The 27,837-nt window shown below is 34.1% G+C and overlaps 2 protein-coding genes across 5 annotated transcripts in view; both read right to left on the reverse strand.

The window, feature by feature from the left end:
- Nucleotides 1–1,998: 1,998 nt before the first annotated feature.
- On the reverse strand, nucleotides 1,999–4,311 carry LOC133681880 (pollen receptor-like kinase 4). Its single transcript, XM_062105064.1, has 3 exons — nucleotides 3,627–4,311; nucleotides 2,902–3,519; nucleotides 1,999–2,817 (listed from the first exon to the last, which is right to left on the reverse strand). Exons 1-3 carry the CDS (start codon nucleotides 4,309–4,311, stop codon nucleotides 2,156–2,158), a joined length of 1,965 nt encoding a protein of 654 aa, XP_061961048.1. The 3' UTR covers nucleotides 1,999–2,155.
- Nucleotides 4,312–4,919: 608 nt separating this feature from the next.
- Nucleotides 4,920–27,837, reverse strand: part of LOC133681460 (beta-amyrin synthase-like) — a 30,761-nt gene continuing 7,843 nt past the window's right edge. For 2 of the 4 annotated variants that reach the window (XM_062104514.1, XM_062104512.1), the window contains exons 4-13: nucleotides 7,862–8,050; nucleotides 7,587–7,671; nucleotides 6,763–7,478; nucleotides 6,576–6,674; nucleotides 6,396–6,452; nucleotides 6,242–6,288; nucleotides 5,815–6,136; nucleotides 5,645–5,725; nucleotides 5,434–5,517; nucleotides 4,920–5,317 (exon numbers count right to left, since the gene is read on the reverse strand). In XM_062104514.1, the coding sequence (XP_061960498.1) occupies nucleotides 5,195–5,317; nucleotides 5,434–5,517; nucleotides 5,645–5,725; nucleotides 5,815–6,136; nucleotides 6,242–6,288; nucleotides 6,396–6,452; nucleotides 6,576–6,674; nucleotides 6,763–7,478; nucleotides 7,587–7,671; nucleotides 7,862–8,050 (1,803 nt within the window). In that variant the 3' untranslated portion in view covers nucleotides 4,920–5,194. Of the gene's footprint in view, nucleotides 5,318–5,433; nucleotides 5,518–5,644; nucleotides 5,726–5,814; nucleotides 6,137–6,241; nucleotides 6,289–6,395; nucleotides 6,453–6,575; nucleotides 6,675–6,762; nucleotides 7,479–7,586; nucleotides 7,672–7,861; nucleotides 8,051–8,158; nucleotides 8,249–8,362; nucleotides 8,549–10,389; nucleotides 10,690–27,837 lie in introns of those variants that run through there. The other 2 variants (XM_062104511.1, XM_062104513.1) reach the window with 2 other exon arrangements.

Raw genomic sequence — 27,837 nt, forward strand, 5'->3', positions numbered from 1 at the left:
TTTGATAACTAGTAAAAACATGGATTATATTTTTTAAAAAAATAAACTTCAAGATGACAATTTAATTTTTTTATATTAAGATAGAGACAAATTAGATTGATCTTGGTCCCTCTACGACCCGGGTCATGGACTCTACTGAGTTTAATAAATAAATATTTTAATCAATAATTTTTACTTAATTATATGATAAAAATAGATGCTTGTAAAATTAAGCACCAATCTAAAATAAACACCTATTTAAGACAATGATAACATTATATAAAACAAACAAGAATAAATCATTTTGTCTATTTCTCAACCAGTCCAATATTAAATGAAGAAATTGAAAAAATAAATAAATTTAGAATAATTAAAGAAAAAAAAGACATATCTGGACAGTGAGTAAACTCTCCAAACCTGCAAACCGGGTTATGGACTCTAGTGAGATTATAATTTATTTTTTAAAAACTATTTTTTATTTAATTATATGATAACAAAAATAAACACTCATAAAATTGAACACCAACTCTAATATTAAAGGAAGAAATTAGAAAAATAAATAAATTTAGAACAATTAAAGAAAAAAAAGCATATCCGGACAGTAAGTAAACTCTCCAAACCTAAAAACAGGGTTTGAACTCTAGTGGCCAAGTCAGATTATAATTTATTTTTTAAAACTATTTTTTATTCAATTATATGATAACAAAATTAAACACCAACCCAATACTGAAATTTTTCTTATACCATGATAACCTCATAAAAAACAAAACAAAATCAATTATAAAATTGAATTCTCAATTAACTCAATATATAAGGATAAAATAAAAAAAAATTGAAAAAAAAATTTAACTTATAAAACTCACGAACGAGGTCAACCAACCAAACTTATGAACATGTCTATGGACTTTATAAAGTTTAATAATATAACTTTTATCTTAAACTATTTTTTTTAATTATGAGGAAAAAAAATAGATAGTAAAAAAATTTAAGTTTAATTAAAAAGATACCTTATCAAACCCTTAAATCAAAGCAATCTGAGTTATTCTGAAAAATTTATAAACCATGTTAATCCTATAAAAAAATAAAATAAAAAAAATACAAAGCTAAATTTTTAATTATCTAATATTTAAAAATAAAATCAATAAAAAAAAATAAAAAACAAATTGTAATCCGCAATGAATGCGGGGGGAAGTTAATTTACCCCACCCTTTAGTTTTTGTTGATTAATGTCATTTTTCACCCACATGAATTATCATCAAGTGTATGTATTTCTACCTTCAACTAGATACGCACTGCTGGTCAAGGTGATCTCTGTAATTTAATTAAATCTGCTGATTCTTGTTCCAAATGTAATGATCAGTCTGAAAGCATAAAGTTCTCAGTAAATAAAATTGTGACTTTTTAAATCTTCATGAAGAAATCTTTTTTTTTTTAATTCCTTTTGAGGGATATCTGGTGATAGAGATTGCAACATTAACTATCCATTTGATCAAGCCTTTAAGGGCAAGAAAACCTTAACAGCATGTCATTGGAAGACTTCCCTGTGGAAAAATACTACCCCCGACTCTAGTTTGAGTTTAAGAATGATAGATAGCAAAGCTTGAGCCTATGAAGCCTTATGACAGGAGCATACACTGCAGGGAGAATTCAAATGCATCATCAACTTACCGAGAAAAGAGACAGAAAATATATGGTAGGACGAGGACTTGCGTGTGAATTCTAGCAGCTGGAAATAAATTGCACTGTCAAATGAATGCCAAGTTTACAAAATTCTGCCGTAGTCAGGAGTGAAGAATAACAAGGATTGTTACAAATCAGACCTGGTTTCCTGTGATGCGCTATGAATCAGGCGTACCACCTATTAGTACTACTTTTCATGCGGGGGAGATAACACAAATGATGACCAAAATGATTTGAATGGAAGAAGAAAAAATATTCTTACAGGTTTCCTTTTTTCCTCTTTCCCTCTAAAACCCAAAAACATAAAATTAAAATTCTATCAGCTAATTAACCCCCATTGTTGCTTTACAACATTTTCTACAGTTAACAGAGAAAGCTAACCCTCATAACAGATCACTCCACTCTTCATGTTGTTCTTCACTGTGTGGGAGTCAGGAAACCTGTCATCCCTTGTGATATTGTTCTATATGCCTTTTACTTCATGCTCCTCCGACAATCATCGATCCACTGTGAAGGAATATCCTTCCTGCTCATTCTCTCTAACACTATATGCATTCCCTTCACTCCCATAAAGTTCTTCATCTTCGTCTCCTTCTTTCAGTACATCAATCTTCTCGACAACTTCCTTAATGTCCAACCTTCTCTCTACATCCTCTTCACAGCAACTTAATCCAATCTTCAAAAGCTTTATCATTTCTCCCTTGCTATATTTTGTTCCCACTATTTCCTTATCAAACACTTCACTTGTTCGCTTTTCCTTCACCATGTTATTAACCCAAGTTGCTAAGTCTGCATCACTGTTATAACATGGTGTTAGATAGTTCTCAGGGAACTTGCCAGTTAACATCTCCAGTATTAAAATGCCAAAACTCCATATATCTGTCTTGTTTGATGTCCGGCTTTGTTGTGCATACTCAGGTGACTTGTAAGCCATCATGAACATGTGGGCATGTTCAGGGTTGACCACGGGTCTTAGAGCATAATCTGTCAAGAGAGGCTCGAACGACTCGTCTAGGAGCACGTTGGAAGATTTTAGGTGTCCATGAGGAGCAATTATAGGAAGCTCATTGTAGAGAAAAGCCAAACCCCTGGCTACTCCTTTGACGATTTTCAAGCGGATGTGCCAATGAAGTCCATCTTCTTCCGGTGAATGATTTCCTGTAGAAGACAGGCAGAATGGCTGTAAGAACACAAATACTTGACGATTTCAGAAAAAGTACAGTTAATGCATCATGAACTTACCATGAAGGTGACTAGCCAGGCTACCATTCTCAGCGAACTCTGTAACCAAAAGCTTCTCATCCCTCCTATTGTAATATGCCGCAAGAGGCAGCAAGTTGGGATGTTTCAACCTCCCTAACCTTCTCATGTGCTCATGGAACTCTTCTCTCCCCACATTGCTCATATGCCGATACCTCTTAACAACCACAGGCTGTCCAACGACAACTGCCTTATATGAAGATCCAAATGTACCACTCCCCAAAACTTCTGCTGAGGCTGTAAGCAAGTCTTGCATATCAAACTTCTCAATGTCATCCTTCAGGAATGTCAACTTTCCATGATCAGCCTTCTTTGCATGAGAACTAGTCTCTGACAATTCACGATGTACATCTCTATAATAAGAAGCCACCATTTTGTTGGAGTTCTCCTCTGGTGATGATGCTGTCCTCTGTATTCGACCTTTACATTTTTTTCGGGAAAACAAAAGGAAAGCAAAAGCAATGGCTGCTAGCATTAGCAGCACAATCAATATAATGATTACAATGTATAGAATGCTAAATTTCTTCCCACTGGATTTGGGGGTAGAAGGTGGAGAGGGTATGCATGGCCCTAACGGGGGTCCACATAGTCCTTTATTGCCTGAAAATGATTTAGTTAAGAAAGATTTTCTCAGGAAAATGCTGGTGAAAGGTTAAAGATACATCATAAAGTTGCATAAGTAATCTGTGCTTGGATAGAAAGATTACCCGCAAATGAATGTGGACTCAATCTGCTTAGGGCTTCTGGGATTGGACCCTCCAATTCATTGCTGGCTACATTTACTGTCTTCATACTCTTCCGTTGAAAATTAGGTATTTGGCCTTGAAATTGGTTTCCTTCAAGTTTCAATTCCATCAACTTAGACAAGGTAGCAAGTGACGAAGGAATCTTGCCTGTAAGAAGATTATTTGCCAGATACAGTCTCTTTAATGAACCCATGCCTTCAAATTCTTTGTCAGGAATGTCTCCTGAGAATCGGTTATTTGACAAATACAACGCTTTCAACTTCCCTAGTTTCCTGAAATCAGGCAATGGACCATCAAAATTGTTGTCCATAAGGCTTAGTGTTCTAAACGAAGGCAAGGGAGCAAGTGCATCCAAATCAATATAGCCGGAGAGTGCCATATGTTCAAGCTGCAAACCCCGAATGCTTCCATTCAAACACAGCACACCGACCCAATTTGATCTCTCCCATTCACATGGTTTCACAGAGGGATTCCAGCTATTAATAGCCCCGTTGTTCGCTAGCTGGTTCTTGAACTTTAAAAGAGCATCGGAATCTGGTGAACCAAAGGATGTAACCACAATGGAAAACACAAAAGCAAGAACAAGGGGGACTAATGATGAGGAGGTTGCGCGCGCAAACTTAGCTACGTGCGCAGCCATAACCATCAGTACAGTGCTCAAGAATTCTCAAATGTTTACTATTCTCTCCAGAATTATCAATTGTCGGAATGAAAGCATATTTTTGTCTTAATTTCTTGGTCTTTCAGAAATGGAGAACGCAATAACCTGGACACCAACATAGTTGATGTGCAATTCCAGGAATAGTAAAGATGACCAGGATGCAGAGATAACAATGGAAAATAAAAATGGAAGTTGGTCAAGCAACTAAGATTTGCCTGCGTGACAGCGTAGAAGGGAGAGGTGAGTACAGGAGAGATCCAAGGCCAGCCTTCGATTTTATTATGATGATTAGTTGTTAGTGCTGTTATATCAGGGAGATATGCTCATTTTAGGTTATGTCTAATGTTGGATTAATAGTTATCCTGTCTGCTATATCTATGCAGTTAATGTCTGATATATATTTTTATTTTTTCAGTTTTAAACTTGCCGTGGTTGGCTTCCAAGGCACTAACAAAAAACAAAATGAAAACAAACCACCTAAATCCCTATTGACAGATGAAACTAGCTGGAATTGTAGGCTATTCATGCCTAGAAATGATGATCAGTCGCATCAAAATATTGAGTAGTTACATATAGAAGATCATCCATTCTAATTTACAGGGTCAGAAGACTGAATTTTTTTTATTAATATAATAAATACATGGGATTATGAGAAACTTAGTTTTTGGTTCAACTTTATACAAGCTTCTGTGAGCATATATTTATTGACTTAAAATAAGCCTGCCCCCTGCCCCATATATGCATATGGGGTCTGCAGTTTCAACACTCACAATTTTCCTGCTCCCCTGCACAAACAACTATATATATATATATATATATATATATATATATATATATATATCTTGTTGTACAAAATCCGTAGGTTGATTCAAAGCTTCTTGGAAGGAAATGGAAATTTTTTTCGGTATTCTGCCAGAGCCCATAAGGGGAAAACATTCTTATGGATAGGGTAGTGTAACATGCAGTTATTCTTGAAAACTCCAGTAATTTCCTGCCGAAAAATTCAGATAATGATAAAACAAATTCAAGTGGAAAATTCAAGGAAATGGGAGGAACCATATCCATATCAGTATGGATTGTTACAATGGCTAGGTCATGACAAGATACCTGCTGCGGATAGCTACCATCTTCAGCTTGAGAATTGATCAACAACTTAGCAGCACGGTGAAGTGGAGTTGGATCCCTATCCGCCTATTTCAAACAAAAATAATGACAAAAATATTAATACACGAATTGAAATTCAGAAAGAAGATTAGCATAATGTATATGCAGAACCAAAGCAACTGGGAAAAGATCAACTAGTACATAAGGAACTGACCTGGCCAGCATGAATCAAACCAAGCATAGCCCAAGCTGATTGTACATAAGTTGATCGGTTTTCTTCTAGAGATGTATATATCTGAAAAATGAATCTCAACATTAATCTTTATTCAAAGTATTTTCCCTCTTGTCTCGGAATAATTGAATTGCAGAAATAAAGTTAATTACCTTGTTTGGGCAAGATAGGTAGCTCTCACCCCAGCCACCATCCGGAGACTGTACCCTGAGTAGAAAATCAACGCCTCTACGCATTGCTTGGTTGTTATAGTAGGTTTTTCCAGCAGCTGCTAGACCAACAAGTGCATACCATGTGCTGTAAATGAAGCAAACTCCCCAGTTTCCATACCATGAACCATCTGGCATTTGAATCATTTTGAGATATTCGACAGCTCTTGCAATAGAAGTCTCAATTTCTTTCTTTCGATGTCCTGGGTACATCTTCATAAACATCACAAATACTTGGATTGCAGATGATGTGCACTCAGTATAGCTGCATTGTATGACAACATATTCATAATCAGAACCAGAGAAATTTAATATTTATGGTACAAAATAAATAAATATATATATAGGAAGATTGTATGAAAATTCCCACTCATGCTCGATGACTATGTTCTCCGCAAATTCCAGAGGATTGAGTTTCTAAGAACACAAAAGACAAAAAAAGGTATTCAGTTGATATGATGGTGCTAGTTAAAGACATTTTTTATTTTAAAACGAAAAGGAAAAGATGTTAGCATACAAGTTACCTCTAACCACATTTCACCTCGAATAGTCTCCCAGCCTGATAGACCACCTCTTGGTCCCTGAATGTAATTATAGAATGAAGATCAAAATTCTGATACCATTCTAGATGCATTTCTTTGGAAGAAAAAAAAAGTGCAGAACAGTTCATAAGATAAAGCAGCTAAACCCAATCACTAACTCACCTGTAGTGAAAGAATGATATTGACAGCTTCAAAAATCATCCGAGGATCCAATTTCTCACCAACGTATTCAGAAGGCAACATTTGAGCAAAGAGAACACACTGCACAAAGGATAACAATCAGTGCTACTTCATTTTATAAAAATGTTTTCAAAAAAGAAAATTTTAATATAGTTGATGTCATGTTAACCTTTAAAGCTTCTGCAGTACAATCAGAAACTTGCCAGCCATGATCTTGATCAGAGAAAGTCCATGATCCTCTAGAAATGTGACGATACATGCCTCTGAAGTCACCTGCTGGATTATCCACAACTTGACATTTCTTGATGAAATCAAATGCTTTGGCAAGTGTAGGCTTGATTTCTTCACCAAGATCACTACTATACAAAGCTTGAAAACCAAATGTAGCATCCCACAACTGACTACCAAATGTCTGAACCTTCATTCCATCTTCTCCAACCCACAAGAAATCAGGAACCCTAGCAAGATGCCTCTTGAAAGCAACACCATCTGGATCCTCAACCCAACATGAAAGCATGCACAGCACCTTCTCTATACATCCAATAGTAATGTATCTACTGCTCTCATCTTCATAATGAATGTGCTTCATTGTCACTTCAAGAGCCTTCTTTCTGATCAATTGGTTAAAGGGCCAGCGAGTAAGAAGGGGTTCAGACATCAAATACAGACTATCCCAAAGGAAGTCCTGAATCAAGGTATGTGGATAGTATAGATCCTCCTTTGCACATAAATGTCTGACATGCTTCCAGTTGACACTTTCGTAAGGCTGAAGGTACAGTTCTTCTCTCAGTGATAGAATCAGAGGTGTAATTGGCCCTACAAATCTTTTTCCATAGAGATATGACATTGGCATGTAAACCAATCGAGTATAGCACCACATTTTTGCTGCATTTTATCATGGGGATCAAACTAATTATAAGCATTATTATTATATACTTACATATTAATTAACTTCCAAATCAAGCTAAGAAAACTGTACTAATACATAACTACCTGGATGAATAGGAAGGGTAGAAGGAAGAATCCAAAACTCCGGGGGCATTGGGTTACATCCAAGCCAGTCAAAAAGACCAAGAATCTACAACGAATCAAATTAAGAAGAAACATTAACACACTCACTTAAAGTACCTTGCTTAAATCACAGATTGTACAACACTGCATATACAACTCTGCATACGTCTAAAAAATAAATAAACAAATAAAAACCATCTTAGTTTTGTGAGATAAAAGCGTGTATTGTTATATGCATGATGGCAATTACAAAATACCGAAAGCCAAGTCTTGCCCCAAGAGGGAATGGAAGTGACACCACCACGGTCAAGAATCCATTTTCTTCCTCTTGCACAAGCTTCCTCATCTGGTCCTACCCCAAGCATACGTAGACAAATGTAGCTGAAAGTTGTGCAAAACATATTGCTGTGACTTTCTATGTGCAGACCCCACCCACCATCTTCATTCTGCAACATATCATGTTAATTAATATTTTAAAACTGCATAATTAATTTGATCTCTGATAAAGAAATTATTTTTTATTTCAAGTGATAAGAAATTAATTAATTAATAACCTGATGATTGTAAATGTAACGAAAGATTTCTTTGCGGTACTCAGGAGGGAACATGGTGTTGAGATGCCCAGTAATGTAGAAGCAAAACACCTACAATATTATTTGTCCTGGATAATTATTTCTCAATTGCCAAAGTCCAACCATGTATAGTATTACTCTATTAAAATATGAATTAGCATAATGATATAAAAAAAAGATACTTACAAAAGGAGGAAGGAAAAAAAGGACCCCAGAATTTTCAGCAGGCCAGTGGCCATCGCTTGCCTGCAAAGCTGAAAGAAAGCTGGCCGACCTCCTTAATGCTGTTGTTGTCTTTTCATATGTCACCTCCTCACCATCCTCAACTCTCACTGCAGGAATTGTTTGCTTGAAATTTTTCTCCCTCAGAATCTGCATGGATCATTCATGTTTTTTACTTTCACTTAATAGCCCTTTTTGCAAAACGTTACCATAGCATATTTTTACTGCAGTTAATTATTGGTCAACTTCAGCAAGTTCCTACTTTACATCATACCTAGCTAGGGCTGGAGTCATAGGAAAAATGACCACAGATATTACATTACATTACCAAAAGAAAAAACCACCTAAAAGAGATAGAGAATTCTTTGTTCACTGTCTAACAAAATATCATGGGGTTATCGCGATTTTTCCTGACTTGATTTTGAGTTTTAAAAATTATTTGATATCATGAGATTTTAATTGTGTTTATTAAATATTTATTGGTAAAAATGAATTGAAAATGGTTTTTCGGATAAGAAAACTCCGGCCTAATTTTTTGGTCATCTCTCCGGTGACTGGAATTCAATCTAGCAGAAGATTCCTAATCCACCCATCATTTAAATAAAAAAGGCTACATTTTACTCTTTATATTTATATTTTTTTTCCTTCAATTTAAATTTAATTACTTTAAAATTAATTGATTCAAAATATATTATATTTATTATTTTATTAAGTTCTTAAATTAATTAAGAATATATTTAAGATATTATTTTATTAAATATCATTGATCTTTTACTCTATTTTTGAATTAGATTATATCATTTATTTTATAATATTAAAAAACATTTTTTTTAATGGTCCATCATGATTGTCCTTTCATGAGCCGACATTCGGCGTCTATTTTTATAATCATATAATCTAATAAAAAATAGTTTTAAAAAATAAAATTATTAAACTCGGTTGGGTCCGTAACAAAGTTATGGTTGTGGTAGGTTAATTTAAGTTGACTCGAGTTGATACAAGATGTCGTTGTCTTAATATTATAAAAAAAACATGGCATCATGAAATTTTTTAAAATAAAATTAGGTTTTGACCAATCATCTAGGTTGTTTTTTTATCTGCAAAGCTGATCGAATCATATTAAATCAACTCTACATGATTTAATTTGAAATTCAAGCGAGACAAATAGTTGGGAGTTGGGAGGTCTCCAGATTGAACCATTGAGCTAGATTTATTGACATTGACTAAGACTTTCTCGCAACAACACGGTAGCATTATATTTTTCCTACGCATGTGTGTGGAAATTATAAGAATATTATATTTTTAGAATTGAGACTTGTTTTTAGAATAATGATAAGATATTTTCTAAAAGATTAATGTTGGAAAAAATTTCTAAAAAAAAATTTAATGTTTATTAGACAAAGGAGTTTTAAGTTTTAATTATAGAGATTTTTTATCTTTATTTAAATTTTTTTTTTGAATGTGTTCTGATTGTTTTTGATTTTTATTATATGAATGATAAAGAATAAAAACATCAATGTTTTTTAAATGAAAAATTCTAATAAGAAAAAGAAGAATTATATTAGGAAATTAGTTTGTCTAAATTGAATTTAAATTATTAATTTTTAAAAAATAATTATTTTCATGAAATTGAATAAAAGTGTTGAATGGTCCATGCATATCAATAGTCATTCTATACCCTACTTAATTTGGAGGTTTAATGCTAATTAATTAACTAGGTTGATTAATTTAATCCTGCACAGTGCACAGAATCTACAAGTCAGGCCAGTAATTAAGACGGAAAAAAATGAATGCGACGAGACTTGTATAAAGCTGTTTCGCTGTCCCCTAAAACTTTTTTTTTTATTTGATCGTAAGCCACAATAAATATATATATATATATATATATATATATATATATATTGTAAGAAAGAAGAAACTCATCATATAATATCTATGGTTAAAAAAAAATATTATTGTTGCTCTTAATAATTGATACATGGAGTTCGTACCTGATATTGCCAAAGAAGGTCAGAGCTGGGCTTGACCTCAGAGCGGTTTTTGGTAAAATTCCGGCGAGCCTCTTCCACTTGTTCACGCTCTTCAGGAGTTCCAGCATTCGGATCATACGCCCATATCTGCCTTCCAACAAAATCATTTGTGCTGAATATGGAAGGGTTGCTCCCTTTCTCTGCGATCTTTAGCCTCCACATTCTCTCTCTCTCTCTCTCTCTCTCTCTGTAAGACTATATATCTATATAAACTAGCGACTGAAAAAATATTTATAGCAGTGTCGGCCGTGACTGTGCAAATGCACAGTGATCCTTTTTTATTTTCTTTTAATTATTAGATTTTTAATATAATTAATTAAATTTAAAATAAATAAAAAAGTATCCTACTATTCATTATAATAATATTTTTTTATTTTTTTTAATTCAATATTTTTTATACTATCAGATTTGTTTTTTATTAGAATATTTTATTATCATGAAACAAATCAGGAATTTGAATTTAACATGTTAATCCATTTTTGTTAATGAGAGATAGTTAATAGTTTGTAGGATCAATTTTTTACTTTTTTGTAGTATTGATATTGATTATAAGCCTTTTTTAAAAAAAAATTAATTTTTAATTATTTTGTTAAAAGTTTTACATTAATTTTTAAACATGTCAGAAAATAATATCAATTTTTTTTAAAAAAAAACTCAACAAAACATTAACATTAGTTCTAAAAAGGAATTTTCACATAAATTTCTATAAATGAACATAATCTATATTTAATTTTAAAATTTGAATATTGATCTATGTAAAAGAAAATGTGTTAATTAAATATATTTTTTTTAAGTGAAAGTTGAACCTCTGAGGATGCTAAAACTTGAATTGATCTTTTTTAAATCCTATGGTCAGAAAATATTACCGGAAGGTCAACATTATTATTCAATGGGTTTTAAATCCTATGGTCAGAAAATATTACGAAATAATAATGAATCATTTTATTATCTTCTCCTTTTACAATTCTTTTTAATTTTTTTATGAAAATATCACCACCAACAATTAAAAAAAAATCAGACTTTCCCAATAATAAAACAAAAATATCAATATACATGAAATTTAAAACACAAATAACAAAACACCAGAAAATGCTGAAGAAGCCTCCAAGGCCACGTGGGCGAGTCTACATCACGCTCTGATCAATTGACTATCTTGGACTTACTCGCGCGTGTAAACACGTGCCATATAAAAGACCTGCAAAAAGACAAAGAAATCGTAATTTTTGGGAGAAAAGCCTTGAATTTTTTCTGTAATTTTGATTCCCCACACCTAAGGGCCTCTTCCTTAATTTCATTTTTTTTTTTTTATTATTACTGGAGTTAGGGCTGGTGGCTAGATGGTGATGGAGAGGGAGGCGATTCGGGTCTGTGGGCGTGGCTTCTGTATTTCGTGGAGGAGGTCAGACCAGTTCACGGCTGGTGGCTGGTCTGTATCGTTGGCTGAGGTCGGAGCTGCCGTGGGCGTGGGCGTGGGCTTGGAGGGAGTGGCAACCGTGGGTGTTTGGGGTTACTGTCGTGGGTATCTGTGGAGAAGGAGGCAGCAGTAACAGGTTTTGTTTGGGTGATTTGTTGTTTGGGTATGTGTGGTCAAAAGGGAGATTTGGTGGTTGTGCGTAAAAGAGAGGTTGGTGATGGTGGCCAGTTCGGTGGTTCAGTGGTGGCTATTTAATGGTAAGAGAAAGGAGGGTGGCTGGGCAGTAGAGGTTAGGGGCAGTGGAGATGATTTGCTGGGTTTGTTGGTTGTTGGAAGGAGACGAGAGGGCTGCTGTTGTAGTGATTCAGTGGCCACCGGTCTATTAGGCTGAGAAAGTGAGGACAATAGCGGCAGGGGAGACGGGTTTAGGTTTGGTTTTTTTCACTAGTGATTGGCTGGGTTAAGGAGCACTGTGGGTCACGGTTGGTGGAAATGAAGGGTAGGCACTGGGTTTCAGGCATGGAGGAGATTGAATGAGAGAAGGGACGGGTGGGGGAGAAACTGGAGAAATTTCCAGTACTCGTTCATGAGGAATAGAGGATGAAGATTTTTTATCCTCTCCCTGGTGCTGTTTGTTCTGGGTTGATGGAAGGTAAGGAAGACGATGTTGTTTATAAAGGCTGGGATATGGTGGAGATAGCAAGGCTGGGAGTTTGATCTGATGGGTATGGTGTTGGTTTGTGCTTGAAAGGATGGCTATGGTGATGTGGGTCTCTCAGTCGGTTGAAATCTGGAAACATTTCCAGACCTCTTTGTTGTTCTCCGTGGGAGGCTTGTCCTATGTTGTTGTTTCTTGGTTTTTTTCCCGGTTCCACCCATTTGAATTCCCCAGTGTCCACCCTTTTTTCTTTAAGGAGAGAAAATCTGGAATTAATGCAGTATTGAATGATTTTTGGGACTTGATTCCTGGAGATGGAATTGGGAGATTAGAATCTGGGTTTATTTTGCTGGGATTTGGGGTTTAATTTGGATCCTGGACTGGATTGAATCAATTGGACAAAATCAGACCGAAAACATGCTTTGAATGGGCTTAATTGAATTAGTTTAATTTATTTGGATTGCATGGATTGGAATGAAACAAAGGGGACTGAAATGAAATTATAACTAAGATAATTGATCCTTAAAATATTTTATATTTTTAATTACAGTCTATGGGTTTTGAGTTTTTCGATTTTATTCAATTAAAATATTTAATCTTATAATTTCTTTGATTTATCTCCTAAAAAATGAATTGATTTATCTTTTTAATTTCTAATTTCAATTTAGTTTTGGTTTTTTAAAATTCTTAAATTATAATTTTTTTTGATTGCATCCCTCTAATTGAATCAATTTATTCCTCCATATTTAACTATTTATTACAAATTCATCTTTAGTTTCTAGAATTATATAATTATAATCAATCTAACTCTTAATTTGATTTCCCTCTTCAAATAAGTCCTTAATTAACTTTTTAATTTGATCAAGTGTTCCAAGTTTATCTAGCTCTTCAATTTTTCTAATCGTAGCAGAATTAAGGTCAAATTAAGTCTTTTTTTTTTCAATTAAATCCTCAATTATGGTCTAAAAAATCTCAAACTTTATTTTTGCTCGTGATGCACAATTATCGATTCAATTTGAACCCTAATTATATTTTCTGGTTATTTTGGTTTTTTTTTTGCATTTTTTTTGTTTTTTATGATATTCAAAATTGTTTTTAACACACAAAAAATTAAAAAAAATAAAGAAAATGATTAAAATTAACTAAATTATTGGAAAAAAAAACATATATATATATATATATATATATATATTACTTTGTTTTCATTTTCAAAATATATATAAAATTGGAGAGTCAAAATTGGGTTATGACAATTAAGGTCTCAAGTTTTGGCATTTTAAACCCGATTAAATCATGTTTTTATTTTTCAATTTATTTTCTAAGAGATTATCTCAATTTCATGACTGGAGTCATAGGTCCTTAAACATTGGATATCCTTATTTTGGGTTGTCTTCGTCTCATGATCCGAGTCATAGGTTTGACAGATTAACCTAGATGACTTAGTTTTTTTTTAATTGACTTTTTTCTCAATTCCATCATTTAATATTGTGTTTAATTGAGAATTAAACTTTATAATTTGTTTTGGTTTGCTTTTTATTAGGTTATCTCGGCCTCATAATTTGAGAATAATGCTTAACAGGTTAACCAAGTTTGACTTGACTCATATTTTATGTTATTCTTTAATTAGATTTTTTACAAATTCTATAGTTCATAATTTGTTTTGATTTGCTCTATATGGGACTATCTCAGTCTCATGACTAGATACATGAATATGACAAGTTCGCCTTGGTTGTTTTTTTATTTCATTTATTTTTTTAATCTTTATCACATCCTTCAACTTTAGGTTGGTTAGGAATCAGATTTCATATTTTGTTTTGATTTGCTTTTTATATGGTTATTTTGATTTTATAACCCGAGTCGCGAATTTGACAAGTTAACTAAAATCGCTTTTTCAGGTCCTTTTCTTAATTGATTCTTTGTTTCAATTTCATCATTCAATATTGGGTTGATTAGGAATTAGACTTTATAATTTGATTTGATTTGTTTTCTATGGGGTTATTATAGTCTCATAACCTAAGTTGAAAGTTTGAAATATTAACTCTGGTTTACCCAAATCAATCCAATATGTTGTTATTTTAATATTAAAGAAAGATGTCATCTTGGAATTTCTTAAGTCAAACTATGTCTTTACAAGTCAACCGGATTGCTTTTGAACTTGCAAAGTCAACCTAGTCACATTGGATCAACGCTCACATAATTTTAATTTCTTTCCACTAGAAAAAAAATCATTCACAACATCTGAATATTTTTTTAAGTTAAAGAAAGATTTGACTTGACCTAACCTGTAGTGTAACACGGGTTAATGATTTAGTAAAACTCTAAAACATGTGGCTAAAATACCTTTTCTAGTATTATTGCTCGTGACTCATTGTCACTATAGATTTTAATAGTTCAAATTATTTTTTTGATGTTTTTGAATTGTTTTGATGTGTTGATATAAAAAATAAATTTTAAAAAATAAAAAATATATATTATTTTAATATATTTCTAAGCAAAAAAACATTTTGAAAATCAACTATTACCTTAATACCAAACACTACTTAAAACATATGGCTGAAATATTGTTTATGGGATTGTTGCCCATGACTCATTGTGGATTGTAATTGTGCAATCCAATGGTTCTTCATTCATTTTTCCTTTAGGTTATTAGATTTAAAAATTAGAGTTTAGTTCTTATTGTTATTGTTTCAAGTTCTTTTATTCTTTTATTATAATTTTTTTCCTTCAAATTGTTATGCCAGATTATTACAATTAACGATTCAAATTAACAATTAAAAGTGATGGTTTGCAAAATTATTATTCTCAATTATCTATTGATAATTAAAAAGTTATAGTTAGAAAACAAATAGAATATTAATGAATTAATAATTGACAACCAACATTTTACATTGATAAATTGAATTAAAAAATAAATTATCTATGTATGGAGATTCATCTCTAACTTAGTAGGTCAATGACAACCATATATCATTTCGTCACCAAAGGAAGTTCAGTGCTTAGGGGCAACAAAAGCTTCCACTGAGAGTGAGTGTTGAGTTTAGTAAGACTATGCCAAAGTTGAAACGCATCTTCCAAGGTTGGAACCCTAGCTCTCCCTTCAAAGTCACGAGAAATATGTTGGTAAAATCCAAACTGTTTACTAAATCTATTAGGATAATAAGGCTCAATTATAAACATATCATCATAACAAAGAGTCAAATAGCCAAATCGAATACACATAAAATAGTCACTCTTGAGAACTGATAAGTTGTCATCATCATGCAAGACAACAACTTTAGCCAAAGGAAGTAATGCAAGAGATATGATAATCCTTTTGGGATTTCTAAAAAGAGCATTAGTTTGAGATTCATTAAAATATTTTGCTAACCCTACGCCGGTATATTTTGTCATCTCAACTAACTTGGCAGGGCTAATGGCTATTTGATGGATGCCAAATTTTTCTACAAGCCAATTGTTGAGAAAATAAATAGAAAAAGGGATGTGTTGTGCAATCACACCTAATACATATTAGATTTCCTTTAGACCTTTGAAAATACTTGCTAGAACTGGTATCGCAAGAGAGGATTGCCTTCCCGTCACCATCATGGATGCTACTTTGAAAGTACTAGGACGAATGTAACCAATATCTTCGCTAGGAAATACAAATTTGCATAGCCAACATGAAAGAGAAGTCACTAAATAAACTTCATCCTGAATGTGAGGAGGGAGATTAAGCTCTTTAAGAGGATGAATGAATTTGCTGGAGTGAATATGAGACTTGTCAATTGAGCCAGATGAATAAGTAATCTTATTGGATTTGCTAAACTTACCCATATAGAAAGACACCTTGTATCTCAAGTCTTCTGGAAACTAGAAATCTACATAATTTTGAAGAGTCATTACATAGTCACCACGAACGTTCTCACATTCGTTATAAAAGGTAATTAATAGGTATTTGCAACTATTTGAAAGAAAAGAACATAATTTCTTATCAGCTTCATTAAATTCATCAACACAAAGGATGACTGCATCATAAAAAGTGCGGGAAGGCTGTTATATGATTTCAATTCCTAAAGTGACACAAACTCCTTGCTATTCGGGGTAGATAACGTGTTATAGCAGGAGTCCAATAATGTAGAAAGAAAGGATAACATTCATCTACCAGTCATATGTAAAAAAGGATGCAAAAATGTTGTCTCAAATATATGCCATCTCGAGGATCGGCTTATAATGTTTCAAAATATCTTATGTCCATTCCCAATACTTTGGAGTATACTCAAGTGCATCAGAGAGTAAGAAATAATCCTTGCAAGTAGCATCTTTATCACATTTACGATATTCTAACGGTGATGGATCAACTAGAAAAGTTGTTGAATATGAAAAGGATTGAAGTTGTAAAACTGATTAAGGCAAATCACCATGACCATAAAGTTCATAAAAAGTCTCCAGTGACCACAAAGTCAAATGCTTGATGCTTTTAAAAGACCACTTTTTAGCGAATAGATCGATGGCTGGTTCATATACGCGAAGGCTGGTTCATATACGCGAAGGCTTGTTTAGCAATACTTGTCCTCAATTACTAAGAATCTTTTAGAGGAAGAAAAAAAATTCCTGAAAGTCACCATCTAAAAAGAACTACGTATTAGGTGCTTATTTGAAAGAAGGGATAGGGAACAAGATTACAAGTCCCATAATATTTAGATGTCTTAAAAAAAAAAGGATAAGAACTTACCTTGATCAAAAGCCAAAGATGTATCATGCTCTTGTGTTTAAAAAAAGGTTATGAATCGCCAAAATAGATGGTTCGTTAAAAAGTAACAATTATGATAGTTAAGAAATGACTCCTTAAGCACCAAGTCTCAAGAAATATTATGGCTGGAGAATTCAAACCGCCGAAGCAACTCTCATAAAACGTTAAGTCAAGCGGTTAACCTACATTCAAGTTTCAAAAAACGTTTAAATTTTTTTTTCAAGATGAGTGCAAAAAGTTTTTTCGCAAAAGGATAATATTAAACACCCATGGAGGATATCCCAAAGGTTTGTTTTTGATGTGCAAATAATGAAGGCAAGTGATGCACTTTGCAGCCTAAATATTATTTTCATGTTTTTGCAGCATATAATGCCTTGACATTCTTGCCAAAAAAATAATAATCTTAACCACTAGTCGGAAGAACTGCAGAAGCTGATGGACAAATATTGGTCTCGCGGTGAACTGCAGAAGCTGTGATGCTAATTATACAAGTCTCAATATTCTTGAAGTCATGCTATAAATCAAATTCCGCCATGTGTCATTTGTTATTTTATTTCTACATAAAGGATAAATTAAATTAAAATAAATGACATTAAAAATAAATAGGTCTTCATGTACTTCTTGACCAATAAAAGGTTGATACTTGGGATAAGATATCAAGATATCTTATCATAAATACAAGTTCCCATCAATAAAGATCAACCAATAAAATCATGTCATGTGGCATTGAAAAATGACCTGAAAAGTACCCCTACAAACCTCTATAAATAAAGAGCCTCAACCTAAAAAAAAAAATATTCTTGGATATACAATTTTTTTTCAAGATAAGCTCTCTCAAAAGTTCTTATGCCTCCTTCATCTATGCTTAAAGTCTATAAAGAACAAAGCTTTGTTAAATCAAGTATAAACATCTTATAAGAGTTTTTCAATAACACTTTGAAGACAAATAAAAAGTATTCTTTAAAATATCAAATCATCAAATGTTGTTTAACAATACATGTTAAAATTCGTATTCTTGCAAAACACAAATCATGGTAGGGATTTCTCAAATAGATCAAGTTATTATATATCAAATCTAAAGGTCTTATTCTTTTAAAATAATACTTTAGATAGAAATTATCTCTATTTCCAGTTATATATTTAATAAAATAATTATATATTTATACACATGTACTTATTTAATCTCGTGTGCTAAAAATTATATCTACAAGCATATTTATTGACTTAAAACAAGCCCTGCCCCTACCCCATCTGCATATGGGGTCTGTGCAGTTTCAACACGCACAATTTTCCGGCTTCTCTACACGAACAACTCATATATCTATATCTTGTTGTACAAAACCCCTTGATTGATTCAAAGCTTCTTGGATGGCAATGGAACATTTTTTCGGTATTCTGCCAGAGCCCACAAGGGGAAAACATTCTTATAGATAGGGAAGTGTAACATGCAGTTATTCTTGAAAACTCCAGTAATTTCCTGCAGAAAATTCAGACAATGATTAAGCAAAATCAAGAGGAAAATTCAAGCAAATGGGAGTAACAATAGCCATATCAGAATATATTCTTACAACGGCTGGGTCATGACAAGATACCTGCTGAGGATAGCTACCATCTTCGGCTTGAGAATTGATCAACAACTTAGCAGCACGGTGAAGTGGAGTGGGATCTCTATCCACCTATTTCAAACAGAAATAATTACAGAAAGATCACTACATGAATTGAAATTTCGAAAGAAGATTAGCATAATGTATATGCAGAACCAAAGCAGCTGGGAAAAGATTAGCTAGTACATACGGAACTGACCTGGCCAGCATGAATCAAACCAAGCATAGCCCAAGCTGTGTGCACATAAGTTGATCTGTTTTCTTCGAGAGGTGTGTATATCTGAAAAATGATGCACAGCATTAATCTTTAATTAAAGTATTTTCCCTCTTGTCTAGGCATAATTCAATTGCTGAAATGAATTCAATTACCTTGTTTGGGCAAGCTAGGTAGCTCTCACCCCAGCCACCATCTGGAGACTACCCTGAGTAGAAAATCGACGCCTCTACGCATTGCTTGGTTGTTATAGTAGGTTTTTCCAGCAGTAGCTAGCCCAACGAGTGCAAACCATGTGCTGTAAATGAAGCATACTCCCCAGTTCCATACCATGAACCATCAGGCATTTGAATCGTTTCGAGATATTCGACAGCTCTTGCAATAAAAGTCTCAATTTCTTTCTTCCTATGTCCAGGGTACAGCTTCATAAACATCACAAATCCATGAATTGCAGATGATGTGCACTCAACATAGCTGCATTGTATGACAACATACACATAATCAGAACCAGAGAAATTTAATACTTATAGTACAAAATAACAAAAAAAAAAAAGATTGTATGAAAATTCCTACTCGTGCTCGATGACTATGTTCTCCAGGAATTCCATAGGATTGAGTTTCTAAGAACACAAAAAAAAAAAAAAAAAATTCGGTTGATATGATGGAGTTAATTGAAGACAGTATTGATTTTAAAAAGAAAAGGAAAAGATATTAGCATAGAAGTTAATTACCTCTAACCACATTTCACCGCGAATAGGCTCCCAGCCTGCAAGACCACCCCTTGGTCCCTGAATTTAATTAAATTAAGGATGAAGATCAAAATTCTGATGCCGTTCTTTGAAAGAAAGAGAAGTGCAGAACAGAAAATTTGATAAGACAAAAAAGGTAAAACCAATCACTCACTCACCTGTAGTGAAAGAATGATATTGACAGCTTCAAAAATCATCTGAGGATCCAGTTTCTCACCAATGTATTCTGTAGGCAACATTTGAGCAAAGAGAACACACTGAACAAAAGAGGATAACAATCAGTGCCACTTTATTTTATAAAAATGTTTTTTTAAAAAATTAATATAGCCGATGTCATTTTAACCTTTAAAGCTTCTGCAGTACAATCAGAAAGTTGCCAACCATGATCTTGATCAGAGAAAGTCCATGATCCCTTAGAAATGTGTCGATACATTCGGATTATACTCCCATATCTGCCTTCCAACAAAATCATTTGTGCTGAATATGCAAGGGTTGCTCCCTTTCTCTGCGATCTTTAGCCTCCACATTCTCTCTCTCTCTGTAAGACTATCTATCTATATAATTAATTAAATTTAAAATAAAAAAAGGGTTTTATTGTATCCTACTATTCATTATAATAATATTTTTTTTCTTTACTTTTTTTTCATTCAATGGTTTTTTAATACTATTTTCTAATATTAGATTTATTTTTTATTAAAATATCTTATTATCATAAAACGAATCAGGGCGGGTTAATTAATTTTTTTCATGGGAGATGGTAGATAGTTTGTAGAATCAACTTTTTACTTTTTTTGTAGGATCATTTTTTTAATTTCTAATTATTTTGTCAAAAGCTAAAAGATTATATTACGTTTATAATTTATTGATGTGATGAGGTACATTAAGTTTTAAAAATGAATTTTCACATAAATTTCTATAAATGAACATAACTTATATTTAATTTTAAAATATGAATATTGATTTATTTAAAAGAAAATGTGTTAATTAATTAGTTTTTTTTTTTTAAAAAAAAGAGTGAAAGTTGAACCTCTAAGGATGCTAAAACTTGAATTGATCTTTTTCCCATTCACTTAGGTGAATTGCAAAATAGACCCGAAGGTCAACATTATTATTCTATGGGTTTTAATAGAAAGTATTACATCCTATGGTCAGAAAATATTACGGAATAATAAATTAATCATTTTATTATCTTCTCCTTTTACAATTCTTTTTAATTTTTTTTATGAAAATATCACTACCAACAATAATAAAAAAAAATTCAGACTTTCCCAATAATAAAACAAAAATATCAATATACATGAAATTTAAAACACAAATAACAAAACACCACAAAATGCTGAAGAAGCCTCCAAGGCCACGTGTGCGAGTGTACATCACGCTCTGATCAATTGACTATCTTGGACTTTGTCGCGCGTGCAAAAACGTGCCAAATAAAAGACCTGCATAAAGGCATAGAAATCGTAATTTTTGGGAGAAAAGCCTTGAATTTTTTTTTCTGTAATTTTGATTCCTCAAACCTAAGTGCCTCTTCCGTAATTTTTTTTTTATAATTACTGGAGCTGGGGCTGGTGGCTAGATGGTGAGGGAGAGGGAGGCGATTCGGGTAGGTGGGCGTGGCTTTGTATTTCGTGGAGGAGTTCAAACCAATTCACGGATTTTACAGGTTAGTTAGGGTAATTTTTTCAGGTCATTTTTTTAATTGATTTGCTGTTTTAATTTTATCTTTTAATATTAGGTTGATTAAAAATTAAGTTTTATAATTTATTTTGATTTACTTTGTATAGGGTTATCATAATCTGATAACTTGGTTTGCAAGTTTGAAATGTTAATTCTAGTTCACACTAGTCAATTCAATATGTTGTTATTTTAATAATAAAGAAAAATATCACCTTGGAATTTCTCAAGTTAAACTACGTTTTTACAAGTCATCTGGATTGTTTTTGGACTTGCAAAGTTAATCGAGTCAACCCTCACACAATTTTAATTTTTTTCCACTAAAAAAAAAAAACACATTCGCAACATCTCAACCTTTTTTTCAGTTAAACAAAAATTTGACCTAGCCCATATTATAGCATGGGTCAATGATTTAGTAAAACTCCAAAACAAGTGGCTAAAATACCTTTTTCTGGTATTATTGGATATTTTTTATGTGCTAATATAAAAAATAAATTTTTAAAAATAAAAATAAATATTATTTTAATATATTTTTAAACAGAAAACACTTTTAAAAAAAAACTGTTACCTTAATATCAAACACTACCTAGAACATGGGGCTGAAATATTGTTTATGAGATTGTTGCCCAAGACTCATTGTGAATTGTAATTGTGCAATCCAATGGTCCTTCATTCATTTTTCCTTTAGGTTATTAGATTTAAAAATTACAGTTTAGTTTACATTGTTATTGTTTCAAGTTCTTTTATTATATGAATTTTTTCCCTTCAATTGTTACGCCAGATTGTTATGGAAAAGGGGATTAGGGTTTCCTATCAAATAAAAAGAAAGAGAGAAAGGAAGAGGGTGGCGACCAGAAAGAGAATAAAAACACACCATTTCCTTTAAAAAACCCGAGATCATGCCTTCTTCTTCTTCTTCTTCTTCTTTTATTAGTTTTTCAATAGACATTGAGGGCTAAGTTCTTTTTTTTCTTACTAGGACACAAAAACCTTCGGATTTCAAGAACTGTGAGATTTATTTTACCTTTTCTTTTCAATTTATATGATGAATATGTTTGTTTTTCTATACTTATTTCATATGATTGTTTATTTTAATTGCTAGAGCGAAATCTAAGTTATTATTATAAACAATATATTTTAAAGTTTGCTATCAAAACAGGAGTTGTAGTATATAAACTTGTGAAACAACTGAGTTTTAATAATCATAGCAGATATGTGTTATTAATCTTAGGGAAAGCATTCGATAAAATCAAATATGGATTGCGAACAATTATGTTGTCTAGATTAATCAACTTATCTAGTTCTTAGGGCTACCATTGAATTAAATTACTAGTGCGGACATTGTGGTTGTTTGATGGTTAATGTTAGTTATACGACGGATCTATTAACTGATCAACATAAAAAAAGATAAATATTCAAAGTATAAATTAACATTTTGTTTATCAGGGAAACCTGTAGAGAATCTGCTCAAATCAACACAGAGAAGGAATAGCCAAAAATCATGGCAAAGACTCTGCCATCAACGATATATTTGGAACATGAAATCTGCAGCTGTATATTGTAATAGCACAGTTTTAGCATTACCATTTATTTGTTTCCAAAACTGAATTCCACGCTGCTGTATATATTGCACACAATATTTATCAATAAAGTGTGGTGAATTGCTCATTGAAACAGCTGTTGTGTATAGCTTCTATATGGTATCAGAGCACTCAAATTCTAACGAATAACCGATCCAAAACACCACAATGTCATCATCCTCCAATCAAAACCCAAACTTCACCCTCAATACCCAACCCTCTTCCACAACAGACAAACCACTCATTGCTTTCAATATCACAGCACAAATCAATGAAAAATTAACCCCCTCCACCTTTCCTCAATGGCGTGCTCAATTTGAAGCACTCCTTATTGGTTATGATCTGCTCGACTATGTCGAAGGACACTTCTGTGTCCCTCCTTCTTTGGCACCGCCACTGATGAGCTCTGCAAGCTCTACTGGGTACGGCAGGACAAACTTATTCTGAGTGTTATTTTAGCCTCCACATCATCTTCAATCACACCACTCATTGCTACGGCAAAAACTTCTCATGAAGCTTGGAAAAATCTATATGCTAGCCGATCAAGAACTCGTGCTATGCAGTTAAAGGAGAAACTCACCTTAATCCAGCGTGGACACTGGTCAATTACAAAATACCTCCATGCTGTGAAGACCTTGGCTAATGAAGTAGCCATTATTGATCACTCAATTTCAGATGATGACCTAACGCTTTATGTATTGAATGGTTTAGGTTTAGAATTTCAGGAGATTGTAGTGCCTATTCGAGCCTGAGAATCACCACTGACATTTGAGGAGCTGCATGATCTGTTGGTGGGACATGAGGCTTATCTGAGGTGCTTGGAAATAGCAACACAACACCTAGTAGCTTCCGACAACTACACAAAGATGAAGCCTTCTAATTATAGAGGGAGTCAACAGTGGTCCCTCAAACCAAATGACAACCCTCACGGGTCTCATAGTCCCAACACTGGCAGAAACTTTAGTGGCGCTCAACATGATGGACGTCGTTTTAATTCTAGCAAAACCAACAATTTCAATCGACGCTATCAGCCTAAATGCCAAATCTGGGACCAATTTGGTCACATTGTAAAGTCTTGTCCTCAGTTTCATCCACAGAATGTATCTGTCAATTGTGCTACAACCTCTACCGGGAAGAACAACAATTGGTTACTTGATTCAGCCGCTTCACATAATATCACGAGTGATCTTTCCAATTTATCTGTTCATTCCGAATATGATGGAACTGATGAAGTAATACTCAGTGATGGTTCAGGTTTGGCAGTCTCACATATTGGTTCTTTGAATTTACAGTCTACCCACCGAAACTTTACACTCCATGACACCCTCTATGTTCCAAATCTTCACAAAAATTTAATTTATGTTCATCACTTCACCAAACAAAATAATGTTTTTGTTGAACTTCATCCTTTTCATTTTTTTGTGAAGGACGCGACCATGGGGGCGATTCTACTAAAAGGAGCATGTAACAATGGCATCTACATCTTTTCGAATTCAATGGTGACACCCCAAAAAGGTGCTAATGTGTATGAACAGACTTCCATTGATGGATGGCACAAGCGTCTTGGGCATCCTTCTCTTAAAATTGTTCATCATCTTGTTAAGAACTTTTCTCTTCCCATTTCATCGCAAAAACATTTTTCATCTTTATGTCATTCTTGTTCCATCAATGAAAACATCAACAACCCTTCGTGGCACCAGTCTTCAAAGCCATGCACCTCTTGAACTTATTTACACGGATGTGTGGGGTCCAGCTAGTTATACTGGAATTGTTGGTTCACGATACTATCTTATTTTTGTGGATCACTATACAAAATACATGTGGTTCTATCCAATGGAAACTAAATCAGGTGTCTCTAATATTTTTCCATAGTTCAAAAAGTTTGTTGAAACCCGTTTTCAAAAACCAATCAAAACACTCTACTCTGACAATGAAGGTGAGTTTATTGCTTTAAAATCTTATTTCTTACATCATGGCATAACCCACTACACCACTGCTCCATACACCCCACAACAAAATGGCGTTTTCGAACGCCGTCGCTGTCACCGTCACATTGTGGAAACGAGCCTTACACTACTTCAAGATGCAAATCTTGATTTTTCATACTGGCCCTATGCTTTTCAGACAGCATCCTACCTCATAAACCGGCAGCCCACACCACTTCTACAACACAAATCACCTTTTGAAGCTCTTTTTGACCAAACCCCAAGTTATTTAAAATTTAAAAAATTTGGCTGCCTTTGTTATCCCCTCACACGACTTTATAATTCAAATAAAATACAGCCAAAATCCAAAGCATGTATTTTTCTTGGTTATTCATCTACTCAAAATGCCTACAAATGTTTTGATCCTCATTTACAAAAATTCTTTATCTCTCGTCATGTGTTGTTTGATGAAAATCAATATCACTACACCTCCTCACAAATCTTGTCCACACCGGTCAGTCAAGCCAGTCATCAAGTTACTCCACTGCATTTTGGTTCCCCGCAGATCGTTGTGCCACCACCAATGGTTTCCACAACACCAGCCTCATCACTATCTCCGGAAGACTCCCCTGCCATTGTTGCATCCTCCCCAGGTAATTTCAACACCTATGAGTCCTCTTTAAATTTGGAACCACACCCCTCTCTTCACCCTACTGCACTGCACCATAGTCCAGCTTCTCCTCTCCCACATTCCATTGCTTCTAGTCCTATCCCACCAACCAGTCCTCCTCTTTGCACACACACTATGACCACACGCTCCATGAACCAAATCTTCAAACCTAAACAAATTCACACAGTAACCAAACACCCTCTTCCTCAGACCATAGAACCAACTTGTGTGAGTCAAGCCATTCCTCAACCTCACTGGCGTGAGGCTATGTCAAATGAACTCACTGCCCTAATGAAACATGGAACATGGGACCTAATGCCATTACCTTCCAACTGTGCACTTGTGGGTTGCAAGTGGATCTTTCACGTAAAAAGGAATGCAGATGGCTCTGTCGATAGATTCAAAGCCCGCCTAGTTGCTAAGGGTTTCCATCAACATCCAGGGGTTGATTATAAGGAGACGTTCAGCCCTGTAGTAAAACCAGCAACTATAAGAGCTGTATTATCTATTGCAGTCATGAGTGGCTGGGAATTACGTCAAATGGATGTCAACAATGCGTTTCTTAATGGTGTATTAATTGAAACTGTCTTCATAGTGCAGCCTCCAGGGTTCAAAGATTTGTCCAAACCTAACCATATGTGCAGGTTGAACAAGGCCATCTATAGCCTTAAACAAGCACCTAGAGCTTGGTATACAACACTCAAAACTGCTATTCTTCATATGGGATTTCACAACTCCAAGGCAGACTCTTCTCTATTCATTTACAACAATGACTCCAATCTCTGCTACTTACTGGTTTATGTTGATGATCTTGTCATAATAGGGAACAATCCTACTCTTATGACTACCTTCATTCAGCAGCTAGGAGACATGTTTTCTCTCAAGGACATGGGATCTCTTCACTTCTTCTTGGGTGTTGAAGTCATTCCCACCAAGGCCGGCTTATTCCTCACACAACATAAATATGTTCGTGAGCTTCTAGCTAATAGTAACATAAGTGGTGCCAAAGATATCTCCATGCCTCTGTCCACATCACAGTCACTTCAACTGGTTGATGGCACCGCTGCTGTGGACAACATAGAATTTCATCGCGTTATGGGCAGCCTTCAATACCTCTCTTTGACGCGACCAGATATATCATTTGCAGTCAACAAACTCTCTCAACCTACTACCACTCACTGGACAGCAACCAAACGGCTTCTAAGATACTTAAAACAAACCATTTTCTATGGTATTCAACTTCACAGAGCTGGACCTTCAGTGTTACACACATACTCTGATGCCGATTGGACTGGGAATGTGGATGACCGCACGTTGACATCTACATACATCAGTTTTTTGGGACCTAATCCCATTTCATGGACATCCAAGAAACAGAGAGCAGTTGCACAATCCTCAACAGAGGCTGAATACCGGGCGGTGGCCAATACGGCCTCAGAAACAATTTGGTTGTCCACTCTTTTCAAAGAACTTGCATTTCCAATCCAAGACTCTCCTCTGCTGCTATGTGACAATCTTGGAGCCATGCACCTCAGCTTCAATCCAGTGAACCATTCGCGCATGAAACATATTCAAATTGATCTCCACTTTGTACGAGATTTGGTGCAACAAGGAAGTCTTCAGGTCAGACATGTACACACACAAGACCAACTCGCTGACCTGTTAACCAAGCCACTGTCCAAACAACGAACGACTGTGTTACGTAACAAGATTGGTCTTGCCGATGGAAGCTCAATCTTACGGGGACGTATCAGGGGAACCTGTAAAGAATCTGCTCAAATCAACACAAAGAAGGAATAGCCAAAAATCATGGCAAAGACTCTGCTATCAACGATATATTTGGAACGTGAAATCTGCAGCTGTATATTGTAATAACACAGTTTTAGCATTACCATTTATTTGTTTCCTAAACTGAATTTCACACTGCTGTATATATTGCACACAATATTTATTAATAAAGTGTGGTGAATTGCTCATTGAAACAGCTGTTGTGTATAGCTTCTATATCGTTTCCATGATCAATTCTGATTTCTATAGATGGACGTTTACTTGCGACCAAGGTTTGTTTTCTTGATAAATTTCGGATTTCTTTGATTTAACATTGATTGTTCCATTCTGTTTAATATAGCATAGCCTAGATAACTTCACAACCCCCCAAATTGCACATCGTATAGTATAAAAATCTGACTAAA

The sequence above is a fragment of the Populus nigra genome, chromosome 2 (assembly GCF_951802175.1).
Source record: "Populus nigra chromosome 2, ddPopNigr1.1, whole genome shotgun sequence".
Taxonomy (NCBI): Eukaryota; Viridiplantae; Streptophyta; class Magnoliopsida; order Malpighiales; family Salicaceae; genus Populus; species Populus nigra.

Excerpts from the sequence above, each read along its gene's own strand:
- LOC133681880 (XM_062105064.1), bottom strand. The coding sequence starts at position 4,311 with ATGGTTATGGCTGCGCACGTAGCTAAGTTTGCGCGCGCAACCTCCTCA. Across the intron at positions 3,520-3,626 it reads GAGTCCACATTCATTTGCGG|GCAATAAAGGACTATGTGGA; the intron begins GTAATCTTTCTA and ends AATCATTTTCAG. Across the intron at positions 2,818-2,901 it reads CCTGGCTAGTCACCTTCATG|GAAATCATTCACCGGAAGAA; the intron begins GTAAGTTCATGA and ends TGTCTTCTACAG.